The 20,482-nt window shown below is 45.1% G+C and overlaps 1 protein-coding gene across 7 annotated transcripts in view; it reads right to left on the minus strand.

Annotated features, from left to right (window-relative positions):
* RBFOX1 (RNA binding fox-1 homolog 1) overlaps nt 1-20,482 on the minus strand; it is a 1,460,760-nt gene that overhangs the window by 690,442 nt on the left and 749,836 nt on the right. The window contains exon 3 of one of the 7 annotated variants that reach the window (XM_059415361.1): nt 12,334-12,398. The exons of the other annotated variants lie outside the window; for them this stretch is intronic. Coding sequence (XP_059271344.1) covers nt 12,334-12,354 — 21 coding nt within the window. The 5' untranslated portion in view covers nt 12,355-12,398. The remainder of the gene's footprint in view (nt 1-12,333; nt 12,399-20,482) is intronic. 7 annotated transcript variants of the gene reach the window in all.

Consider the following 20,482-nt stretch of genomic DNA (forward strand, 5'->3'; position numbering starts at 1 on the left):
ATCCATGTGTATGGCACCCCCGGAGTTGTGCAGTGCACAGACTGTGGGGACATACACAATGACCCTAAAATCAGAACAGTCATGAACATGGATAACAATTACAGCTACCAGTTAACAACCAGTAATATCCTTTAGTATCGACTAGATGTTAGGCATTGTGCTAAGAGCTTTGTACATATTCTGATTTATGCAATATTTCAATATGGGACTCAGACTTTAAGGTGACCCTCAATGACACTTACTTCTAGGGTTCATACCCTTCTCTAATTTCTTCCTTGAGTGTAGTGGACTTGTGACTTGCATTTAATCAGTGGAATGTGGTAAAGGTGATGGAAAGTCACACTGTGATTATGTTGAATCTATGTCTATATACCAGTGGGTGGCCTCTACAAGATCACGGCAGCTTCTGGTTGCCAAGAGGCCAAGAGCCTCAGACTTAGAGTTACAAATGAATTGTGTCAATACCCTGAGTGAGCTTAGAAACAGATCTCCTCATATCAGCTAGAACCACTGAGTTTCACACATCCTGGGAGCATCATTCACATCTCGATCCATGTGTATGGCACCCCCGGAGTTGTGCAGTGCACAGACTGTGGGGACATACACAATGACCCTAAAATCAGAACAGTCATGAACATGGATAACAAGTCGTGAACATGGATAACCCAGTCGAGCCTCAGGGTGAGAACACAGCCCACTGGACATCTGCATTGCAGCTTTGAGACACCCTAAGTAGAGGACACAGCTAAACTCTGCCAGACTCTTAACCCAGAGAAACTGTGAGATAATGGTTATGTGTTAAACTGCTAAATGTGTGTTGATTTATAAGAGGATAGAAAATGCATGCATTTAATTACATTAAGATTAATATCATTTTCCAAATGAGGAATTGGCACTATGGAATTTGGGAAACTTAGCAAAGGTCACATGGACAGTGAATGGTGCTGAAGCTTAAACCAAGGTCTGCCAAGCTCTGAAGACTGTGGGCTTGACCACAGCCAGCCTGCCACCCAATACATTGCACTCCATTCACTGAAGCACAAATTCACCCAGAAACTCCAGAATCTGTTCTTCAATAGTGATTACAATAGGCTGAACAGTGTCCTCCAAAAAATTATGTCCACTCCTGATACCTGTCCACGTGATCTTATTTGGAAATAAGGTCTTTGCAGATAAAATGAAGTTAAGTATCCCGAGATGAGGTCATACTGGATTTAGAGTGGGCCCTAGATACAATCATGAGTGTACTTATAAGAAGAGAGGACACACAGAAACACAAAAGAAAGGTCACATGGTGATGAAAGTAAAGATTGGAATGACTGAGCCATAATCCAAGAGATGCAAAGGATTGTCTGGGGTCACCAGAATCTGAGAGGAGGCATGGAATGGATCCAGAAGGAACCAACCATGCCAACAGCTTGATTTTGGGCATCCAGCCTATACATCTATAAAAGAATACATTTCTACTGTTTAAGCCATCCAGTTTGTAGCAGTTTGTTACAGCAGTCATAGACTGCCCGTGTTGTCCTAGATTTTTTATTACCTGCTAGGATCTGTCTAATTTTCTAAAGATCAACACAAGCAGGCCATTTATGTTCTAAGGAAGCAAGAGAAATGGGAGAATGGGCTTTGGTTTCAAACAGAGAAGTGGAGATCTCACTGTGGCCGTTTTAGGGATGATCTTGGCCAAGTCACTCAGTCTCTTAGAAATCCTTCCCTCGCCTACTGTGGAAGTTATCATTCTCCAATACAAGGTGATATGGGTCTATCATTATGGTGGTTGATTTTGTGCCAGTTTCACTGGGCTAAGGGATGCCCAAATGGCTGATAAAACAGTATTTCTGGGTGTGTCTGTGAGGGTGTTTTCAGAAGAGATTAGGATTCCAGTATGTAGACTAAGTGAAGAAGAATGACCTCTTGAACACAGGTGGTCCTCATCTAATCCTTTGAGGGCCTGAATAGACAAAAAAGGCAGAGGAAGGGGGAATCTGTTCTCTGACTTGAGCTGGAACATCCAACACTTGCCTGGGGACATTGGTGCTCCTGGTTTGTAGTCTTTGGACTTACAGTGGCACCCTTTGTTCAAAGGCCTTTGGTTTGGACTGGAACCAGACCACTGGCTTTCCTGAGACTCCAGATTGTCCCTGGCAGATTGTGGGAACACTCAGCTCTATAATCCTATAAACCAGGCCTTCGTAATAAACCTCTTTGTGTATCTCTCTCGCTCTCTCTCATTGTTTCTGCTCTTCTGGAGAACCCTAACTCAATAATTAAGACAGATATCCACGTCCCATTGTCAATGAAATCAGCAGGATTTTCCAGCCATTTACTAAAGACAGTGTTCCTTTTAAAACAAGCTTCATGGTAACAGAATTATAGAGAAGTATTTCAGATAGTGGGCTCTGGACTGCAGTCCCAAGGTTCAAATCCCAGGTCTACCACTTATTAGCTGTGTGACATGGAGAATTTTACTATAACTCTCTGTGCTTCAGTTTTTGTTTTTGTTTTTGTTTTCATTTATTAAATGAATGGTATCTACTCCATACCGCTGTTTGGAGGAATTAATTTGGAGAAATTAAACTACATGATTAATAGGAATCCCTCAATAAACATTAGCTATTGTCATTAAATGGAGAAATGGTGTTTAAACCAGACCTCTTATAGCCAATTAGAGTGTACCCCACTTCCCCCTCAACCTTCACCATCTTTTACTTAAGGTGAGGACTGAGTCTGCATTTGTTACACTGAAAATACTTAATGACTGAGAGTGCCTATAGCCAATGCTCATGCATATTTCTAGGTATGATTAATTATTAAGTAAAATACCAGTGTGAAATTGCTGTTTCATCTTGTCTACATTCTAAGGACAGGCAACACTTTCGTTCTCTGGAAAGACCACAAACCACCCCCATCAGGTTTGAGTCTCAGGGATACACAGCCACATTTTCACTGGGAAGCCTTGGGACAATAAAGAGGGGTTGGGAAAATAAAGACATAATTCATTTTTATGTCCCTGGTTACTCATTCATTAAATGGCGCCTCTAGACATCAGGAGGGAATTGCAACATGAAAGTTATGAATTGGGACACGGGCAAATGTTTATTTAATTAATAATTAATTTGACTGGATTTAAGATGGTTTCACCAGACATTTCTGAAGTCCTCCCACACTCATGGTTTGTAACACGAGCAGACCCTGGAATCACCTGGGTAGCTTGGTACAAATTCAGAGGCACTGGCTCTAAGCCCCAGTGATCTGATTCAGCTAGTCTGGGGTCGCATCCCCCAAATCCACATTTTTAACAAACCCTTAAGTGACTGTTGTGTAGGATGCCTTGAAACCCATGCTGAGAAACAATCCCCTAGAGGGACATCCAGGACTCCTCTGTCCCTCCGCAGATGTGTGCCAGCTTCCCTTCTTCCCTGGTATTTTTCTGGGATTCCTGACAAGGAATGAATTAAGTTCTCCCCCAAGACATTCTTCTGGGACAGGCAGCTGAATGTGCTGGGGAGCTGGGCTCTGAGGTTGTGGAATATTCCCACCTGGTATGCCATGGTTTGGCAGAAGCAATGGAAAGAATCAATGCATCAAAGTGTCTGGTCCCTACTTTAAGAAGAGCACATTCCATCTGAAATATCTGAACTGCAGGAGACCAGGAAGGAGGCTGTATTAGATAGTCCTAACTCTCATTTCAGGAGAGGGCTACACTTGGGGCAATGAACATAATTAGTATTGATCTTCCATTGGGGCAGAGTATTTCTACCAACTAGCCAGCTTCCTTTCAGATTTAAAGAAGGAGAAGACACAAAGGCTGAAAGCAGTTTTGATTCTCTTTATACAATACAGAGCTACACCTCAGGTTCAGAAACTATTTCACACATGATCCCATATACCAGTTTTACCAGACAGATACAGCCACCAGGTACAATATCCTCTGTTGTGTGTGTTTGGTACAAATGAGTACCCTAACAATACCTAACCAATGTAACAGTAGTCAGGACAGGCCCTTTCCACCAAGAGCAGGGACCAGGGCTATACTTGTGGTCTTCTATGTAAACACACATCAAGAATAGAGATTCAGTCCATTCTTAATTTGGGAACTTGAAAACAAACAAAGCAACAATACATTTGCAAAACTTAGTAGTTGGTGAAATAGTAAGAATGCTAGTTTTTGGGGGCACCTGGGTGGCTCAGTGGTTTGGGCTGCTGCCTTCGGCTCGGGTCATGATCTCAGAGTCCTGGGATCGAGCCCCGCATCGAGCTCCCTGCTCCGCAGGAAGCCTGCTTCCCTCTCTCTCTCTCTGCCTGCCTCTCTGCCTACTTGTGATCTCTGTCTGTCAAATAAATAAATAAAATCTTAAAAAAAAAAAAAAGAATGCTAGTTTTTGGAGCTACTATGGGTAAAATGTGAGATGAGGTCGAATAGAACTGACTGACTAGAATTTATCTTGTATCATGGAGAAGTGGTGTCTAGAACTACGAAAAGGCCAATTCAGAATCTTGGGGTTGGAGTTTTAAAGACTCAAAGAGATTACTGGAATCTAACTTGTCAATCTTGTGAAGAGAGAGGGAAAGGGTAATATTTACACTCATTTTATTATGTGTTATGCTTAATAACAGTCAACCAATCACAAAGGATATATTAAATAAAGCACTAATAAAAGACAGTCAAATCTGACTTACAATCCTGGGTCTACTCTTTATCCTGACTTTGGAAACCTAAACCTCAAGTTCTTGATCTGTAAAATGGAGACGATATATATTCTTAATAATTACTGGCAATATCTCTTAAGTTGCATATGCACCAGCAATGGTCCTGGAGATGGTGGTAGGATAGAAATTTTTAATGTTGTTTAATCAAAAGTGTATGAGACCATACAACCCAGTAGTTCTGCTCCTGGGTATGTATCTAAGAGAAATGAAACACAGGTCCACAACTTGTGCACCAATGTTCATTCATGTAATGATATATCATTATTCATAATAGTCAAAAACTGAACACAACTCAAATGTCCCTGAGTGGATTAAAGGATAAACCAATTGCAGTAGATCCATATACTGAAATATTATTCAGTCATGAAAAGGGAAGGAGTGTTGATAAATGCTACAATGTAGATAAACCTCAAAGACAAGAGGCTCAGTGAAACAAACCAGATACAAAATATCACATATTGTGTTAGTCCTTTCATAAGAAATATACAGAATCAGTCAACTCATAGAGATGTGGGTTAAAGATTACCCAGAGAATGGGGTAAAGGGGAAATTACTTAATAGCTACACAGTGTTCTTTTAGGGGAATAAGGATGTTTTAAATCTAGAGAGGGGCAGCGGCTGCACATTGTGAATGCGCTAAATACCGCCGAATTGTGTTCATTAAAAAGGTTAATTGCACGTTATGTGAATTTCACCTCAATAAAAGAAAAGTGTATTAAAAGTGCGTTATTGTTTAGATTGGGGCTATAGATGGTAATTGTTTTTTAATGAGTCAATCTGAGGGAAAATATCAAGGAAATAATAATTAATGTGGTACGTGCAGTTGACAAAAAATGTAAAGGTGATGCTTCACTGATTCACTTTCAGGAGACTAAAATTCATTCCCTTCCTAATAGGCAGGGTGATGTGCATCCCAAGAAAAGGAATAGCCAGGGACCTCCTTAGTGTATGAGAGTAAATGGAAACAATGACAGGCCCTTCTTTGATGGAGTTCCAGCAAGCAAGGACAGAGGACCAGGGGCCTGTCCAGCTGGGAGAACAAGGGAGTGGGTCTCACGGTGTCTGCCGAAAGCTACAGCTAAACACTGGTGCCCTGACCCTGAGTGGAGAGAGCAAGACTTTGCCACTAATTAGCGGGATGACCTTGGGCAAGTTCCCTCAGAATGCAGTTCTTACAGCCTTAGCTGATGAGTGCTCTGCAATCCTTCTCTGTGGAGGAGCAAAGTTGACTTTCCTCACCCTGGGTCGGCTTTCTCCTTGGCAATGCCACTGTCGCAGTGATAATTTGCATATATTATCCCATTTATTGCTGTGACAACCATGTGAGGGGAGGGCTGTCCGGATCCCTGTGATAGTGTGATTTATAATAAGAAATATATAGCTGGTCTTCGTACATATTTCTGGCACAGAGCTCCTAATGTCCTTGGAATTTCCTAAGTGATGAGAGGCTAGAGGTGACTCCTGTTATGCTAATGAGGTGACTTTTGGACTCCACCTGAGGATGAGGGCTGGTTGTAAGAAGAAGTAACCTTGTGGTTAGAGGATTGGAACTTTGAGTCCCACCCCCCAGTCCCTGGGGAGGAAGGAGTGGCTGGAGAATTGAGTTCAGTCACCAATGGCCAAGGATTTAGTCAACCATGCCTATGCAACAAAACCTCCATAAAAACCCCCAAAGGAGCAGGTTGGGTTCTTGAACCCAAGGTGGGTCACAGTCTGAATATGAAGCAGGGAAGGACTAATCTGTCAGACCGAGTCCTTCACCTGTGGGATCGGACACCATCTCCAGGTAGATGGTGTCAGGATTGAGTTGAATAATGCGATACCCTGCTAGTTAGAGAACTGCTTGGTGTGAAAACCCTTGCCGACCACATTAAAATCATGGGCTGACTCGTAACCCCCTTTTGCCTGTTGGCTTAACCCCCTAAAAACTGAGGTGCAGAGAGACTCCAGGATGTAAGTAAGTGGAGGTAGAACTCATGGGGAGGCCTGCCTGTTCCTAACCGTGGCAACCTGGCAAAATGGCCACAGGCCATCTTCACCGACATTCACAGCTTCTTCCTCTTCCTCCTTTCTCTGACTCCCGGGTTCCAAACCATACAAGTCAGATCACTTCCCAGTCAACATACTAATGGAGTTGGGACACCCATGGCCTCAATAACCACTAAGGTCCCTCTAAGCCCTGAAATCATTATTATTACTTTTTACCTTTGTACTCCAACAGGCAGTGAATATTCCACCGAGGAACGAATATACTAAACTCCGTGAGGTCTTTTAGAGAGAAATTACAATCTGGTCTGAAATCAGAAATGCACTTATTATGTTCATATTTCCTTCCCAGCAGCATGCAGACATATCATTCCAAATATTTTAGCACTGGATAGATTAGACATAAAACAAAAGATGGGTTTCTAACCCAGGCAGCAACACTATTTTTGCTTAATGTTTCTGGCCACGTCAAGTAGAACATTCTCATGAAGCGCAATGTAGACATTAGCTGGGGAGTATAAATCATCCATAATTATAATATCCTTCACCCTGAGAGGCCTTTAGTGTTTCCTTTATAAAAGTTACACAGTTGAGACCTGCACCTGGCTAATAGATCGGCCCTCCCTGAAAATACAATTATGCCACATGCAGAGCTGGGAAGTAGTTTTGCATGCCTGCTGTCCCTGTGTTTCACACACAATGGCTTCCCACTATGGTCTTAACCGCTGGCTGCCTGGAAGCTCTGTGGAAGAGAGGATGGCGGGGACAGCCAGGCCCGTCCAGCCTGGCATGGAGCCAGGCCCACAAAGGGCCTCTCAGAGAAAGACCCACTGGCCACAGGACACTCCAAGGAGCCTCTGAACTGCAGTCAGATGAGAAACCCAGGGTTGCTGTGGTCGGAACGTCTTTGGGGGAAGGGTTGGGGATGCTGTTGACTCAGAACCTTTCTCTCCTTCGAAGGATGGGCGAAGTGCCAGGCATTGTGCTAGGCGCTGTGCGTGCAAAGGATATGAAGACGGTTGCGGGGGGCCAGAGGAGCTCAAGGTGAATGTGCTGGCCATGTGGTGAGGGATACCAAGAGAAAAGATAGTGTCCCATGACACGGAGGGCTTGCTGAGGCAGATGGTGGGACGCACGGACATGGCGGCCACTGGCCTGGACCTCCTGGTCATAGGGGTGTTGAAGGGGAACCAAAGCTCAAGGAAAGCTTTGGCATTGTGCTACAGAGCCCAAAACTGGGCAAAGGGATTAAAAGTGCTACTTTGTCAGATTTCAATAGGTGGTCAGAGAACAGTTTCTGAAACCCTGTTTTTTGCATTTCTTTGTTTTTAAACAACCCTCAGATCGTCCACCATGACTCTCCTGCTGCGTGGGTTGGGGAGCCCTCTTTCCATTCCTCACCTGGCAGAGGCTGCTGGCTGTCACCTTCTTTCTAACTTGGCATATTACTCTACAGAAAGAGGTCTGACTTGCCAGCATCCTTGAAGCTAGTTTCGATCATGTGAGTCAGCTCCACATTTGGGGATATTAGCGGGAGTTTCCTAGTCTGGTTTCGAGAGTGAACACTATGGAGCCATATAAAGGGAACATCCAGACACAGAAGCAGACACATGTGCAGGAAGAATTCTCCATGAATGGGGAGGCAGAGATTGGGAAAAAAATGCATTTACACACCAGGAACACCCAGGACCGCCCACATCCCCAGAAGCCATGAGAGAGGCAGGGGACAGATACTCCTTCAGAGTCTCTGGGAAGAACCAGCCCTATGCATACTTTGATCTCAGACTTCTGGTCTCCAGAACTTTGAGAGAATAAATGTCTGTTCTGGAAGCTTGTGTGTGGTCTTTGTTTTGGGGACTGGGCTGTGGCAGCCCCTGAGGCTCTAAGTGTCCAGTTTTATGTCTCTTTATTCACAGAGAGGCTTAGCAAGTGTCACAAGGGTGTAAAGACTGAGGAGTTCTCCTTCAGGCAAAGTTAGGTAAAGTGAGGAGAAGAGAAGAGAAGAAGAAATTGCCTTCTCGTGTGGAGTCGTGGGGTACATTGTTTGACCCGCACTGGGTCTCGGGTCTTCTTATTGTCTCTTCATGCCTCCTGACTCCATTCTAGGAAACACTGTTGTTTTGGAATGAGCACTGGACTCTGGGGAATAATTCCCGAGTAAAAGCTAAACCTTTCCTGTGACTTTGGTGGGGTGGGGGAGGTGAAGTTGAAAAAGTCATGTCCTCCCTTTGCTCTTAAAAAGATGCCCTGTTCCCAACTCCCGAAATTATTCTGGAAGTTTGGAGAAGTTGCATGAAATGCAAATGTGGATTATCATTTCCTCAGACTTCTCTCCATATTCTTTTTTCCCCATGTTCTGCTTAAGTCGGCTTTTTCTCCTTCCTGGCGTGACAGCAGAACCCCACTGGTATGCCAGATCCACACGGCCCCAAGGTTTCAAGCTGCCCCAGGTGTGGTGTCTGTGCACTGGATTCTCTCTTTGGAAACTCATGACCCCCAGAGGCAAGACTAATGAACAGAAGGTAAACAAACCAAACAAACAACATCTTTGCTTTGAAGACAGATCTGTCTGCAGAGCACTAGGAGAAATCTGGGAATGCCTCATGGAGTTTGCTAAGCAAACAAAAACCAAATCCTGCCCAAACACAATTAGCAAAGGCACCAAGGTAAAGGCAAAGGCGTATGAGCGCAAGGGTGGTCAAGGCAGAGGGCCCCAACTGCTTTCCTTGTGTCAGACAGGCAGAGAGTGGTGAGCTACAGGCAATGAGGGAACGGCTAGACTCAAGGGAAAATAACACACAGATAAGAGTAAAACTGGCAACAGTTCTTGTCACATCTCCTAGTTACCCAGCACGTGGCTGACCAGGCACAGAGCTCTCTACTGCTCCCCTGGCCTCACTACCTGATTCCTCACTCCATTACGCAGAAGAGAGGATGAGCTTGGAGAGACTACATGCCCTGTGCCAAGCCATTCGACTTCTAAGTGTCAGAGCCTGAACATAGCCCACGTGTGCTTGCTCCTAACCCATCCTGCAGGCTGAACATGCTTAGAATACGGTAGACCGACTGCCCCCTAATGATGCTTACATCCTGACTCCGGAACTTGCGAATACGTCACCTCACATAGCAAAGGAACCTGTCAGATGTGATTAAATTCATAAAGGATCTAAAAATGGAAGATTATACTGGATTATTCAGGGGGGCCCAACCAGAGGGAAGCAGGAGGGCCAGAGAAGAAGGTGCGTTGACCAAACCAGGAGTCAGATCAGAGATTTCAAGCTGCTATGCTGCTGGCTTCAAAGGTGGAGGAAGGGGCCATGAGCCAAGTAACGGGAGTGGCCGCCAGACAGTGGAAAAGCCAGGAAACCAGATTCTCCCTGCGACTCTTCTAAGAAATGCAGCCTTCCCAATATTTTAATTTTACCCCAGTAAGACCCATTTTGGATTTATGGCCTCCAGAGCTATAAGAAAATACATTGTGTTGTTTTAAATTACCACTATATTTGTGGTGATTTGTTACAGCTGTAATAAGAAACTACTACAGAAAGGGAGGTGAGCGTGTTGAGAAACACAGGAATGGGGCCACTGGCAGCAGCCACCTTTGTGAGTGCCTAGACCGTGCCTAGAACTGATCATAATTCTTTACGTGTGCGAGCTCATTCCGCTCATGAGGTTGGTACTTCAACCGTCTCCTTCTGTAGGTGAGTTAACTGGGGTCTAGAGAAAAGCTTAAATAAGGCACCGTGATTAAATAAGGTAGATGAGTGGGGCGCCTGGGTGGTTCAGTGGGTTGAAGCCTCTGCCTTTGGCTCAGATCATGATCTCAGGGTCCTGGGATGGAGCCCCACATCTAGCTCTCTGCTCAGCGGGGAGCCTGCTCCCTCCTCTCTCTCTGCCTGCCTCTGCCTACTTGTGATCTCTGTCTGTCAGGTAAATAAGTAAAATCTTAAAAAAAAAAAAAAAAAAAAACCAAAAAAAAAAAAAAAAAACAAGGTAGACGAGGACTTCGCACAGACATTCTAGAACCTTCCCTCTTCATGCCCTCCACTCTAGTGTGGTGATTCTGGAAGAGATGGGAGAGGATTCACTAACTCTTCTCAGCAGTCATTAGTTGAGGGTCTGTTCTGCTCCAGGCACATGGATAAGTATGCTCTGTGCTCTTTTTTAATTCAAAGATTTATTTATTTACTTATTTTAGTGGGTGGGGGGAGAGGGGCAGAGACAGTCTCAAGCAGACTCCCCGCTGAGCATGGAACCCCATGTGGGTCTCAAGACACCAAGATCATGACCTGAGCACAAAGCAAGAGTGGGACACTTAACCAACTGTGCCACCCAGGTATCCCACACTGTGTTCTTAAAGGTGACTTGGGAGGGGAACGAGATAATTAAGTCGCTCACAGGTTGCAACCCAGAAATACCATCAGAGAGGATTAGACACAATGGATGGGGGGTTGGGGGGAATCTAGCAGAAGTCAGAAGCTCCAGTCTCTTGGGGAGTAAGCCCGAGGTTACAGGGAGGGAGGGAGGAAGGCAGGCAGACAGAGGGAAAAGCAGGTGCAAAGGCAGAATCCTAGAAAAGCCAGACACAGTCAAGCACAGTCGGGCTGGATGTGGCAGGTTTGTCCTACAGGGTCTTTCCTTGAAGTGATGGAGAGATGCCTGAAAGATTGGGGGCAGGAAGATAAAATGCCAGATCTTGGACAGTGCAGTGCTTGGGAAGAATGACAGATATGAGCTACAGAGCTGGAGAGAAGAGGATTTCTATGGGTCGAAAGATGTCCTTTCCCACTAAAGATAGTTAAGTCCTAACCGACAGGACTTATGAATGTGGCTTTATTCAGAAATTTTTTAAAAAAAGGTCTTTGCAGGTACACAAAATAAGATGAGGTTATTAGGAAGGGTCCTAATCCAGTAAGACTGGGTCCTTACAAAAAGGGAGGCACAGAAAGACAGACACGGACACTCACAAAGGAAGAATGCCACGTGCAAAGGAAGGCACAGACTGGGGTGATTCCCCTACATCCAAGGAACACCAAGAATGTCCAGCAAACCACCAGAAGCTAGGAAAGAAGCCTGGAACAGATTCTCCCTCCCAGCCCCAAGACACCTTGATCTCAGACTTCCAGACTCCAGACAGGGAGAAAGCAATGTCTGTTACCGAAGCCCCCAGTTTGTGGGGCTTTGCGTAGCAGCTTTAGAATTCTGATGCATGGACACAGCAGTTCTCCTGAGGAGAGCCCGGTGCAGTACCCCTCAGGGTGAAAACCACGGGGCACTGCGAACAATGCAGGTGATAAACCGGAACCGGAAGCCCCACGCTGCTGACACATTGTTGCAGAGGAATGCCTGAGCCCTGTAGCATGTGTAGCAGCAATTTTGGCTTCTGTTCATTAGATACCAGCAGCAGCCCCTAGGCTTGCAACCTTGCAACAGCCTAAAACATCTCCAGACATTGCCACATGCACGCTGGGGAGCAAAAGCACCCTCAGCTAAGAGTCACGAGAATAGAGGCATGCAACAGAAATACTAAAATAATATTTTTACTTAGTTCTGCAAACATTTAGGGGTCATCAACTCTGACCTGGGTTCTGGGCAAGACAAGAGTCTAAAGATGAACAAAGAGCTGCCCCTAACCTCCATGAGCTCCAGGTCCATTAGAATGGCTTGCAATTCACTGTAACAGTCACCGCGAATGCTACCTACAAAGCATAAAGAAAAGTTTCTGGAGATTAGAGTGTGGTTATGTAAGCTGACTTCATTTTTATTTTTTTATGCATACACTGTTATTTCAAATTATTTCAAAATAAAGCCACATTTCTACTGGCCAGAGGCTATTTTCCCACAGTTTTCTTCCAGCATTGTTTATCTTGTATTTTTTATGAGTTTTGAGGTTATTACCAAGTTTTCAACAATCAGTTAGGTTGTGCCTACGCCATAATGGAATACAATTTTATTACCCCAGCAAACAGACATAAATATTTAATCCTTACGCTCTACCTGACAATGTATTTGTGGGAGGGGGGTGTCTAAAAAATTGCTTTTGAGGGTTGCCCATAGGGTAGGTACCTTCTGCAGATTGGCTTTGACATTCTCTCTAACGTGCTATTGAGCACATCGACACCATTTGCAGTCCTGTGTGGGGCATTTTATTTTTTCTTGAAGATTTTATTTATTTATTTGACAGAGAGATCACAAATAGGCAGAGAGGCAGGCAGAGAGAGAGGAGGAAGCAGGTTCCCTGCTAAGCAGAGAGCCCGAAGCGGGGCTCAATCCCAGGACCCTGAGATCATGACCTGAGCCGAAGGCAGAGGCTTTAACCCACTGAGCCGCCCAGGCGCCCCTGAGTGGGACATTTTAAAGAAACGATAGAATAATGTGTTTCATCCAGGATGAAGCAGCAGGTGGACCAGAGCTCACTGCTGCTGATTCTATGGGGCGGTCTGCCTGACAAGCAGAAGGCACAGGACTTCTCCAGAATGCCGCCAAGGAACCCTGAAGCCGGCTCCCGACAAAGTTCATCTTGGAAGCAGCAGTGTCATTCCAAGACAGCGTGAGGACACCGACTCCACTTCTAGGGAACAGCAGATCGCCCTCAGCGATTAATAACGTGCGGTGGAGGGGCGCCTGGGTGGCTCAGTGGGGAGTTAAGCCGCTGCCTTCGGCTCAGGTTATGATCTCAGGGTCATGGGATTGAGTCCCACATCGGGCTTTCTGCTCAGCAGGGAGTCTGCTTCCCTCTCTCTCTGCCTGCCTCTCTGTCTACTGTGATCTCTGTATGTCAAATAAACAAATAAAATCTTAAAAAAATAAATAAATAAAATAACCTGCGGTGGAAACAGCATGTTTCTCAGGGGGAGGGGGCTGGCTCCATCTGCCTGTTGCAGATAGCACCCCCATGCGTGGTGTGTGAACTCGCCTTGGGCATTTGAGAAACGCTTTCTAGTGAGGACGCTTCACCTGCTGTCTGTCTCTCTTCCCCTTTTGGTAGACTGGGGGAGCGGTGTTCTTAAAGGAAGAAGGATCTGAATAAATAGAAAGTTCAGCACGCCGGCGATTGGATTTGAAAGGGCAACCAGACCACTTCTCTTTTCTGGCTACAGTCACATCCATTGGCTCGGGAGCCACGGCTAAGGAAGAGTTGCTATTTAGCAAAAAAGGGATGAACAAACAGAGCTCAAACACCCTGCCCAAATGCAAAAATGCTAATGCTGCAAAATAGCCTGATTGGATTTTTTTTCACTGCACTGACTCCCAGGGAAGAAAGTTACACCAAGTTTATTAAGTAATTCAATTTTGAACAACTTGAAGGAAGCCTCTAACTCTTTTACCATGCTAACAAGCACAGCGCCTCTGACAGACTGGCTGCCAGGAAAGTTCCATCCCTACTGTTTTTGTTTACCCAGCAAATTGTAGTTCTGTTGTCTGAGGGAATTGGGAACCAGGGAATTTGTAGAAAAGTGTAATAGAGAGAAACTTCACGAAAGCCAGAACAAAACAATTCTTCTCTAACAAAATTAACCACTTGGACTCCCTCCGTTTAAGCTTCCTGCGGAACAAGTGGCCCCCAGCGGGTGAGCTGGCCTTCCCAGCAGGTGCAAAGCAGAGGGTCCCTGAGAAGAGAAACACCAAGGAGAACCTAGAGCGGGTGAAGGATGTTTCCCCACACAGTCATCGGGTCTAGGATGGATGGGTTTCATAAACTAACCACTGCAGCCCCACAGAGAACAAGGTTCAACAGCCCAGGTCCTGGAAAGAATATTCTAGGACCATACACATTTATGCATAATGCATGCAGTGGGTCAGCACGGTGCTAAAACACACACCTGCACGTGCACATGGCGTTCATTTTGACTTGAAAAAATTACTGAGAAGTAAAGGGATGAAGAAATGTGCACTATTTCTATAATGGAATATTATTCAGCCTTTAAAAAGAAGGTAATCCTGTTGTATCACTCTATCGTATGCTTGAAACTAATACAACACTGTACGTTCCCTAATTGGAATCAAAAGAAAAACTCAAGAAAATAAATTAAAAAAGAAGGTAAGCCTGCATTTGGGGCAACAGAGATGAACTGGAGGGACATGAGGCTATGCAAAATAAGCCAGACACAGAAGGGCACATACTGGGGGATCCCACTTACATGAGCTATCAAAAACAAACTCTTGGAAGCAGAGAATAAATAGTAGCTGCCAGGCATTGAAGGGAAGGAGACACAGGGAATGGTTTAAGGGGTACAGTTTCAGTTATGCAAGATGAGTGAGTTCTAGAGTTCTGCCGTACAACAGTGTACTTCTAATTAACAAGAGACACTTAAAATTCTGTACTTAAAATTCTGTTAAGAGGGATGATCTCATGTTAAATGTTCTCATAAAAAAAAAGGCACAAGGAAACTTTTAGAGGGGATAGATATGTCATTATCTCGACTGCAGTGACACTATCGTATGTTCAAACACATCATTCCATATACATTAAACATGTCCAACATTTTTTCAGATATCAATTAAAACTCAATTAAGCCATTACAAAATTATCTAAGAAAGATCTACACTGCTAGCAGGGAGGAGGCCAGTAAAGACATCCCGCCTTCTGCCCCAAGCGCCCCCCAACCCAACACCCCCCCAACCCTCAGTGCCGTAAGGCATCTTGTCCCTGTGCTGCCACAGGCTGGGGCATTTTCAGGCTGTATTTTGTGAGAATGTGGTCGCTCCCCGACACTCAGATGATGGATGTATGGATGTGCCTCCAAATGGTCCTAACCTCCTTGAATACCAAACACCCTCCAGCCACAACTCAACCCAGAAGCTGCTCCCTGGCAGCTGCTACTACCCTCTCCAAGTACTGGGTTCCATTAGGTTACAGCTCAACTTTGCTTCTCTGGTTTAGCAGTACCCACAACCATGGCGCCTCTCTTCCTTCCTTCTGTTTCTTGCCCACATTCTTCATCTTTTTACCTGTAGCTGCCCTGCTGTCCTCAGAAATTTCTAGAGGGCCTCTCTTTCTTTGTGCCTTAGCTAAAGATAACACCAGGGTATCTGAAGGAATGCCCCCAAGCACATTTCTAGAGGTTGATGGAAACTTCCCACCCATTCATGGGGTGAGTCATTGTGGGGTCTCTTTCTGGAATTCACACGGACCTCACCTCTCCTCAAAATGCTTCTCTTACATCATTTATTATTCCACAGCAATCACTGACCACAAGATGTTAAGGAATTCAAAGACAAATAAGAAATGAGGGTAGACCACAGTGACATTTTGAAGTTAGAAGGGGACCATGTAATCGACCTCTGTTAGAATCAAGCGGTGGTTTCCCACTGCCCCTTCTTCTGTTAGCACCAACTTCCTTACCCCAGTCAATGCCTTGGCATCTAGGCTTGCTGACCTCTTAAGATGCAACCCTTCCCTCTCCTGAGCTCTCTTTGCTCCAGCCAAACCGGCCTCAGTATTTCATGATATGCTGCATGAACCTCCAGCACCCACATATGAACACATGGCTTCCCTCCCATTGGAAACCCTCCTTCTCCCCTTCTTTGACATTTTCATGGCAGTTTCAAAATCCCCTCCTCCGAGAAGTCCTCCTGCTTGAACTCCTGGGCCAGGATCTTTCAACACAGACTCTCAAAGACACACTGCCTTTTTGTAAAAGCTGTCATCGCACTTTGAAGTTACATATTAATCATGGTGATTCCTTGGTGTCCCTCTGCCCTGTTCCCCTGTAAGCTCCGTGCCGGTATAGAGTACAATCTATATATTTACTATCAGGCACACAGTAGGTGCTCTCAGCCAACATCTGATGAAGGAAGCAGAGAATGAAGGCACAACAGTGTGCTGCTAAAGCCGATTTCCGGGGTACAATCCTGCTGCGGTGCCCTGATAGTGTGGTGGACTCAGGGGTTCTTTTGAAGCCTGACTCGCAAAGAAACCACTTCTCGGGTCTTCCCATGATGTCCGGGAAGCCCTCCCTCCAGATGATGCCAGAGTTCCATTTGTTTGACAAACGCAGAAACACCAACAGAGTCTTACTGTGAAATCTGCATTAACTAAGACTAGTTTTCTACCGTTGTAACAGGAACAAGCAGCAGCAAAGATACAGAAAACGGGACTGACGTGGAACCACAGATTGATTTCTAAAAACCGAGACGTCGCGAAGCACACCGAGCCGGGCAATTAATATCCCGAGTACTCAAGGTGCCACCTACCCAGCGGCAGCACCCTGGGTTTCAAGAATGACACCTGATTTTATGTAGACAGATAGACGCCGACATTCGGTATGCAACTTTATATTTCCATATGTCAGGTAAAGTACAACCTTAAGCATATTCTGAATAATTCATTCAGGCAAAGGTCTGATAAACAGATGTCTGTAATGTGATAGTTCTGAAGGAGCCATTTTTCTGACATGAAAAAAAAAATCCCTGCTTAAAAGCCAGATGGCAAATAAACCCCCGTTCATCACTTAGGCTCACACGGGGAATTCCAGCACATTTTTCATCAATTCCCACTCTATATTTAACACAGTAAATATAACAGTGAAGTATTATGTCTCTTCCTTCTCAATCCATCTCAACCACGAGTGTTAATCTCTCCTGGGTCTGAGGCAGTGTTTACTCCAAATAAGCAAATGAGCTTCCATGGAACAAATTATCTCTTTGCAGAAACAACAGAAAATTCTGTAAGCTCAACTGTTTTAGTTTACTGGAGATTGCAAGAAACAGATTTGGCAAAAATGTCTATCCCACCCCCCCACCACGATCCCCCACAGCCCTTCACAGAATAATGGAGGAGTTGAGCATTCTATTACGTAAACAAGGGTGTTCCTTGGATTTGCTTAAAGAGATGAGAACTTGCTGTTATTCTGGGGCAGGGCTTCCGGTGGAAGGGTCCACCCATGCTAGGTGCCATCTACAGCTTGGGCTCTGGTTACTGTCTTCTCTGGCTGCAGCAGAAATGTCCTGCGTAGTCCCTTGACTGCACCCCACCCAATGGGGCATTTCTAGGATGTAACTTCGCTCGATGTGTCATGTTGCTAAAATGTAACCCAAGAGATGGACTCCGTGACCGAGAAGTGATTTCCCTCCTGCTGGATGAAAGACGGATCCTTCCTTCCTTCCTACCTTCCTCCTTCTTCTTCTTCTTCTTCTCTCTCTCTCTCCTTTTCTTCCTTCTAGACACATCTGTCAAATACCTATGTTAGACACTGAGATGGAGAAATGAACAAGACGGGCTTAATGAGGAGCACTGGCAACAGATCATTTACAAGACAGGGAGGTGAGCACGACTGGGAGCCTACAGAGACCACGCTGTGAACACAACACCCAGCTTTACATGATATAGGAGGGTTGGGGGGACAACAGAAAGTCTTCCTGGTTCTAATGAACCTTAACAAGAACCTCTTAAATTGTATCCATGCAATAGGCAAATATCCCCAGCACCTATCACATGCAAGGTGCTGGGGATAGAGCGATGAACGAGACCCTGTGTGATGCAACTCACATGCCAGTGAGGAAAGCAGAAATCAACAATAAAATAACACAAGTTTTTTGTTTGTTTGTTTTTTCCCCACCAACTGCACTATATGCCAAGAAGGAAGAGGAGAAGATCTTATAAGAGAGTAGAGACAGGATCCCCGTGTACACGTGGTTAGGAAATGCATCGTGGAGAAAGCAATATTGATTCTGAGACCTGAAGAATGAACAGAACTGTTAGCCCGGTGAGACAAAGAGAGGTGAGGATTCCAAGCAGAGGGGACGGTGTGTGCTGTGTTGCTGAGCAGGACGGTAGGACGGGAAAAGGGTCCAAAGTGGCCCTAAATAATGAGTAAGAGGGAGAGCTGATGAGTGTGTAGAGATGCACAGGGGCCAGAGGAGTTCGCTTGAGTTTTCATAGCAATGGTAAACCAATCATGAATTTTCAGACTGGGAGCCGGTAGTAACAACATGATCCGATTTGTGTTTGAAAAGCTGCCTCTCGGTAAGGCGGACATGGGTAGAAAAGAAGTCGTTCCAGAAAGATCCACAGAGGATTTTGTGGTCATTCTGGTGGGAGATGATGACATTTTGGACTAGGATTTTGGTGAAGGAGCTGGCGAGAAATAGACACCTTGAGTATATATTTCATAACGAGATGTTAGAACCTGCTGAAACAAGAAATGAATTATTCATTGGTATGTTTCAACTCACCACACAGGCTCGTTCTAACAACATCAACAGCATCAAGACTAACAACAAAAGAAAAACTAACTCCTACCAACCTTCTGTGCACTTGGGAGCTATCCTAATAATTGTATAAATATTCACTGACCCGATCTTCCCTATAACCCTAATAAGTCGGTACGATGAATATCCCCATTTTATAAATAAGGAAACGGAAGCACAGAGGACTTAAATAACCTTTTCCAAGGTCGCACCCAACTATTAAGGTTCAACATAACTCACATGCCTGGATCCTTTGAACAAAGGGCAGAGAAACCTCTCCCGTTGCTTGGGTCATTTGCTTACAAGATGCCACTACCTGCCTTTGGTTCCCTGTTTCAATGAAAGGGTGTATATACCTCAAACACAGAAGTATGTTGTAATTTATTCATCTATAAGTTGAGCACAACCACGGGGCATTGAGCTATGAGAGTAGCACAAAAGGAAAGAACCCCGCAGGGCTCTCCCACGGGCCAGGCAGTTTGTAGATACCCTCCCACGTAACACTCAGGGAGGTGTGTTTACTCTCCCCATTCTACAGATGAGGGAAGGGAGGCTCACGGTGTTCAGTATGTGTGCGCAAGCTCTCACAGCTGGTCAGAGATGGAGCGGGGGTTTACGATTGCGGGTCTCTGCCACCGCGAGTCTCTGCCACCGCGTGGGTCTCTGCCACCGCATGTGTCTCTGCCTCCCAGCAGACTCTCAGCACCCAGGATGCAGCAAGCGGCAGGCTCGGTGCTCCTGACAGGCCAACAAATGGCCACGAGCCGCTGATTGAAGATTGAAAAATCGTAATGCTTCCAGTCTTGGTGAGAATTCTGAACACAAGAGGGAATCAATGCCTGGGGCAGGAGAAAGTGCCTGCTGCCAAAGCGAGAAAGGAATGCATAGGAACCCAAAAATATACACAGGAGAGCACACATGTACACACACACACACACACACACACACACACACACACGGCTGAAAATCTCTTCCAGGAATCCTTGTTTTTTCTTTAATAGCCTATTTCTCTTTATGTTACTCTACCTGACACAAGCAATTTATATATCCCGTGCAACTTTGATGGCAGAACCCCTGTTCGCTGTTTTCTTTGTGTCTGTTCTTTGTTTTTTAGTTTGTTGCAATAAATCTTTAATATGGATTGAATTATGAGTTTTAAATAATTGAGAGAGCTGATTCCGAAGGCTTCCTACCGCAGTCACATAACAAGCTGAAACTCTGGGGTCTGCGGTGCACTCACTCCCCTCACATTCTCCAACCTTTGCCCTCACCTCTCTCCTGACCCCCAGCATCCCGGATACGGTCAGTCATTGCAGCTGGATAGGAAGCTGGATGCCAGTCGGCTGGTCATGGGTTCAAGCTACATACTAGGCCGTGAGCTTTCTTCACAGCATTGGCTTCAACCTCAATTATTATGTATGATTTGGCACTGAAGTGGCAGGTCACGAGGATGACATAGAATTTATTCATTCGATTCATTTTTATTGAATAGCTACTAAGTACCAGGCATGGAGCAAAGCATCAGAGAGATAACTGAGCAAAAGCAGACATGGTCCTGTGTCCTTTTGGAGCCTGTGGCTTCGCAGGGTTA

The sequence above is a fragment of the Mustela nigripes genome, chromosome 11 (genome assembly GCF_022355385.1).
Source record: "Mustela nigripes isolate SB6536 chromosome 11, MUSNIG.SB6536, whole genome shotgun sequence".
Classification (NCBI taxonomy): Eukaryota; Metazoa; Chordata; class Mammalia; order Carnivora; family Mustelidae; genus Mustela; species Mustela nigripes.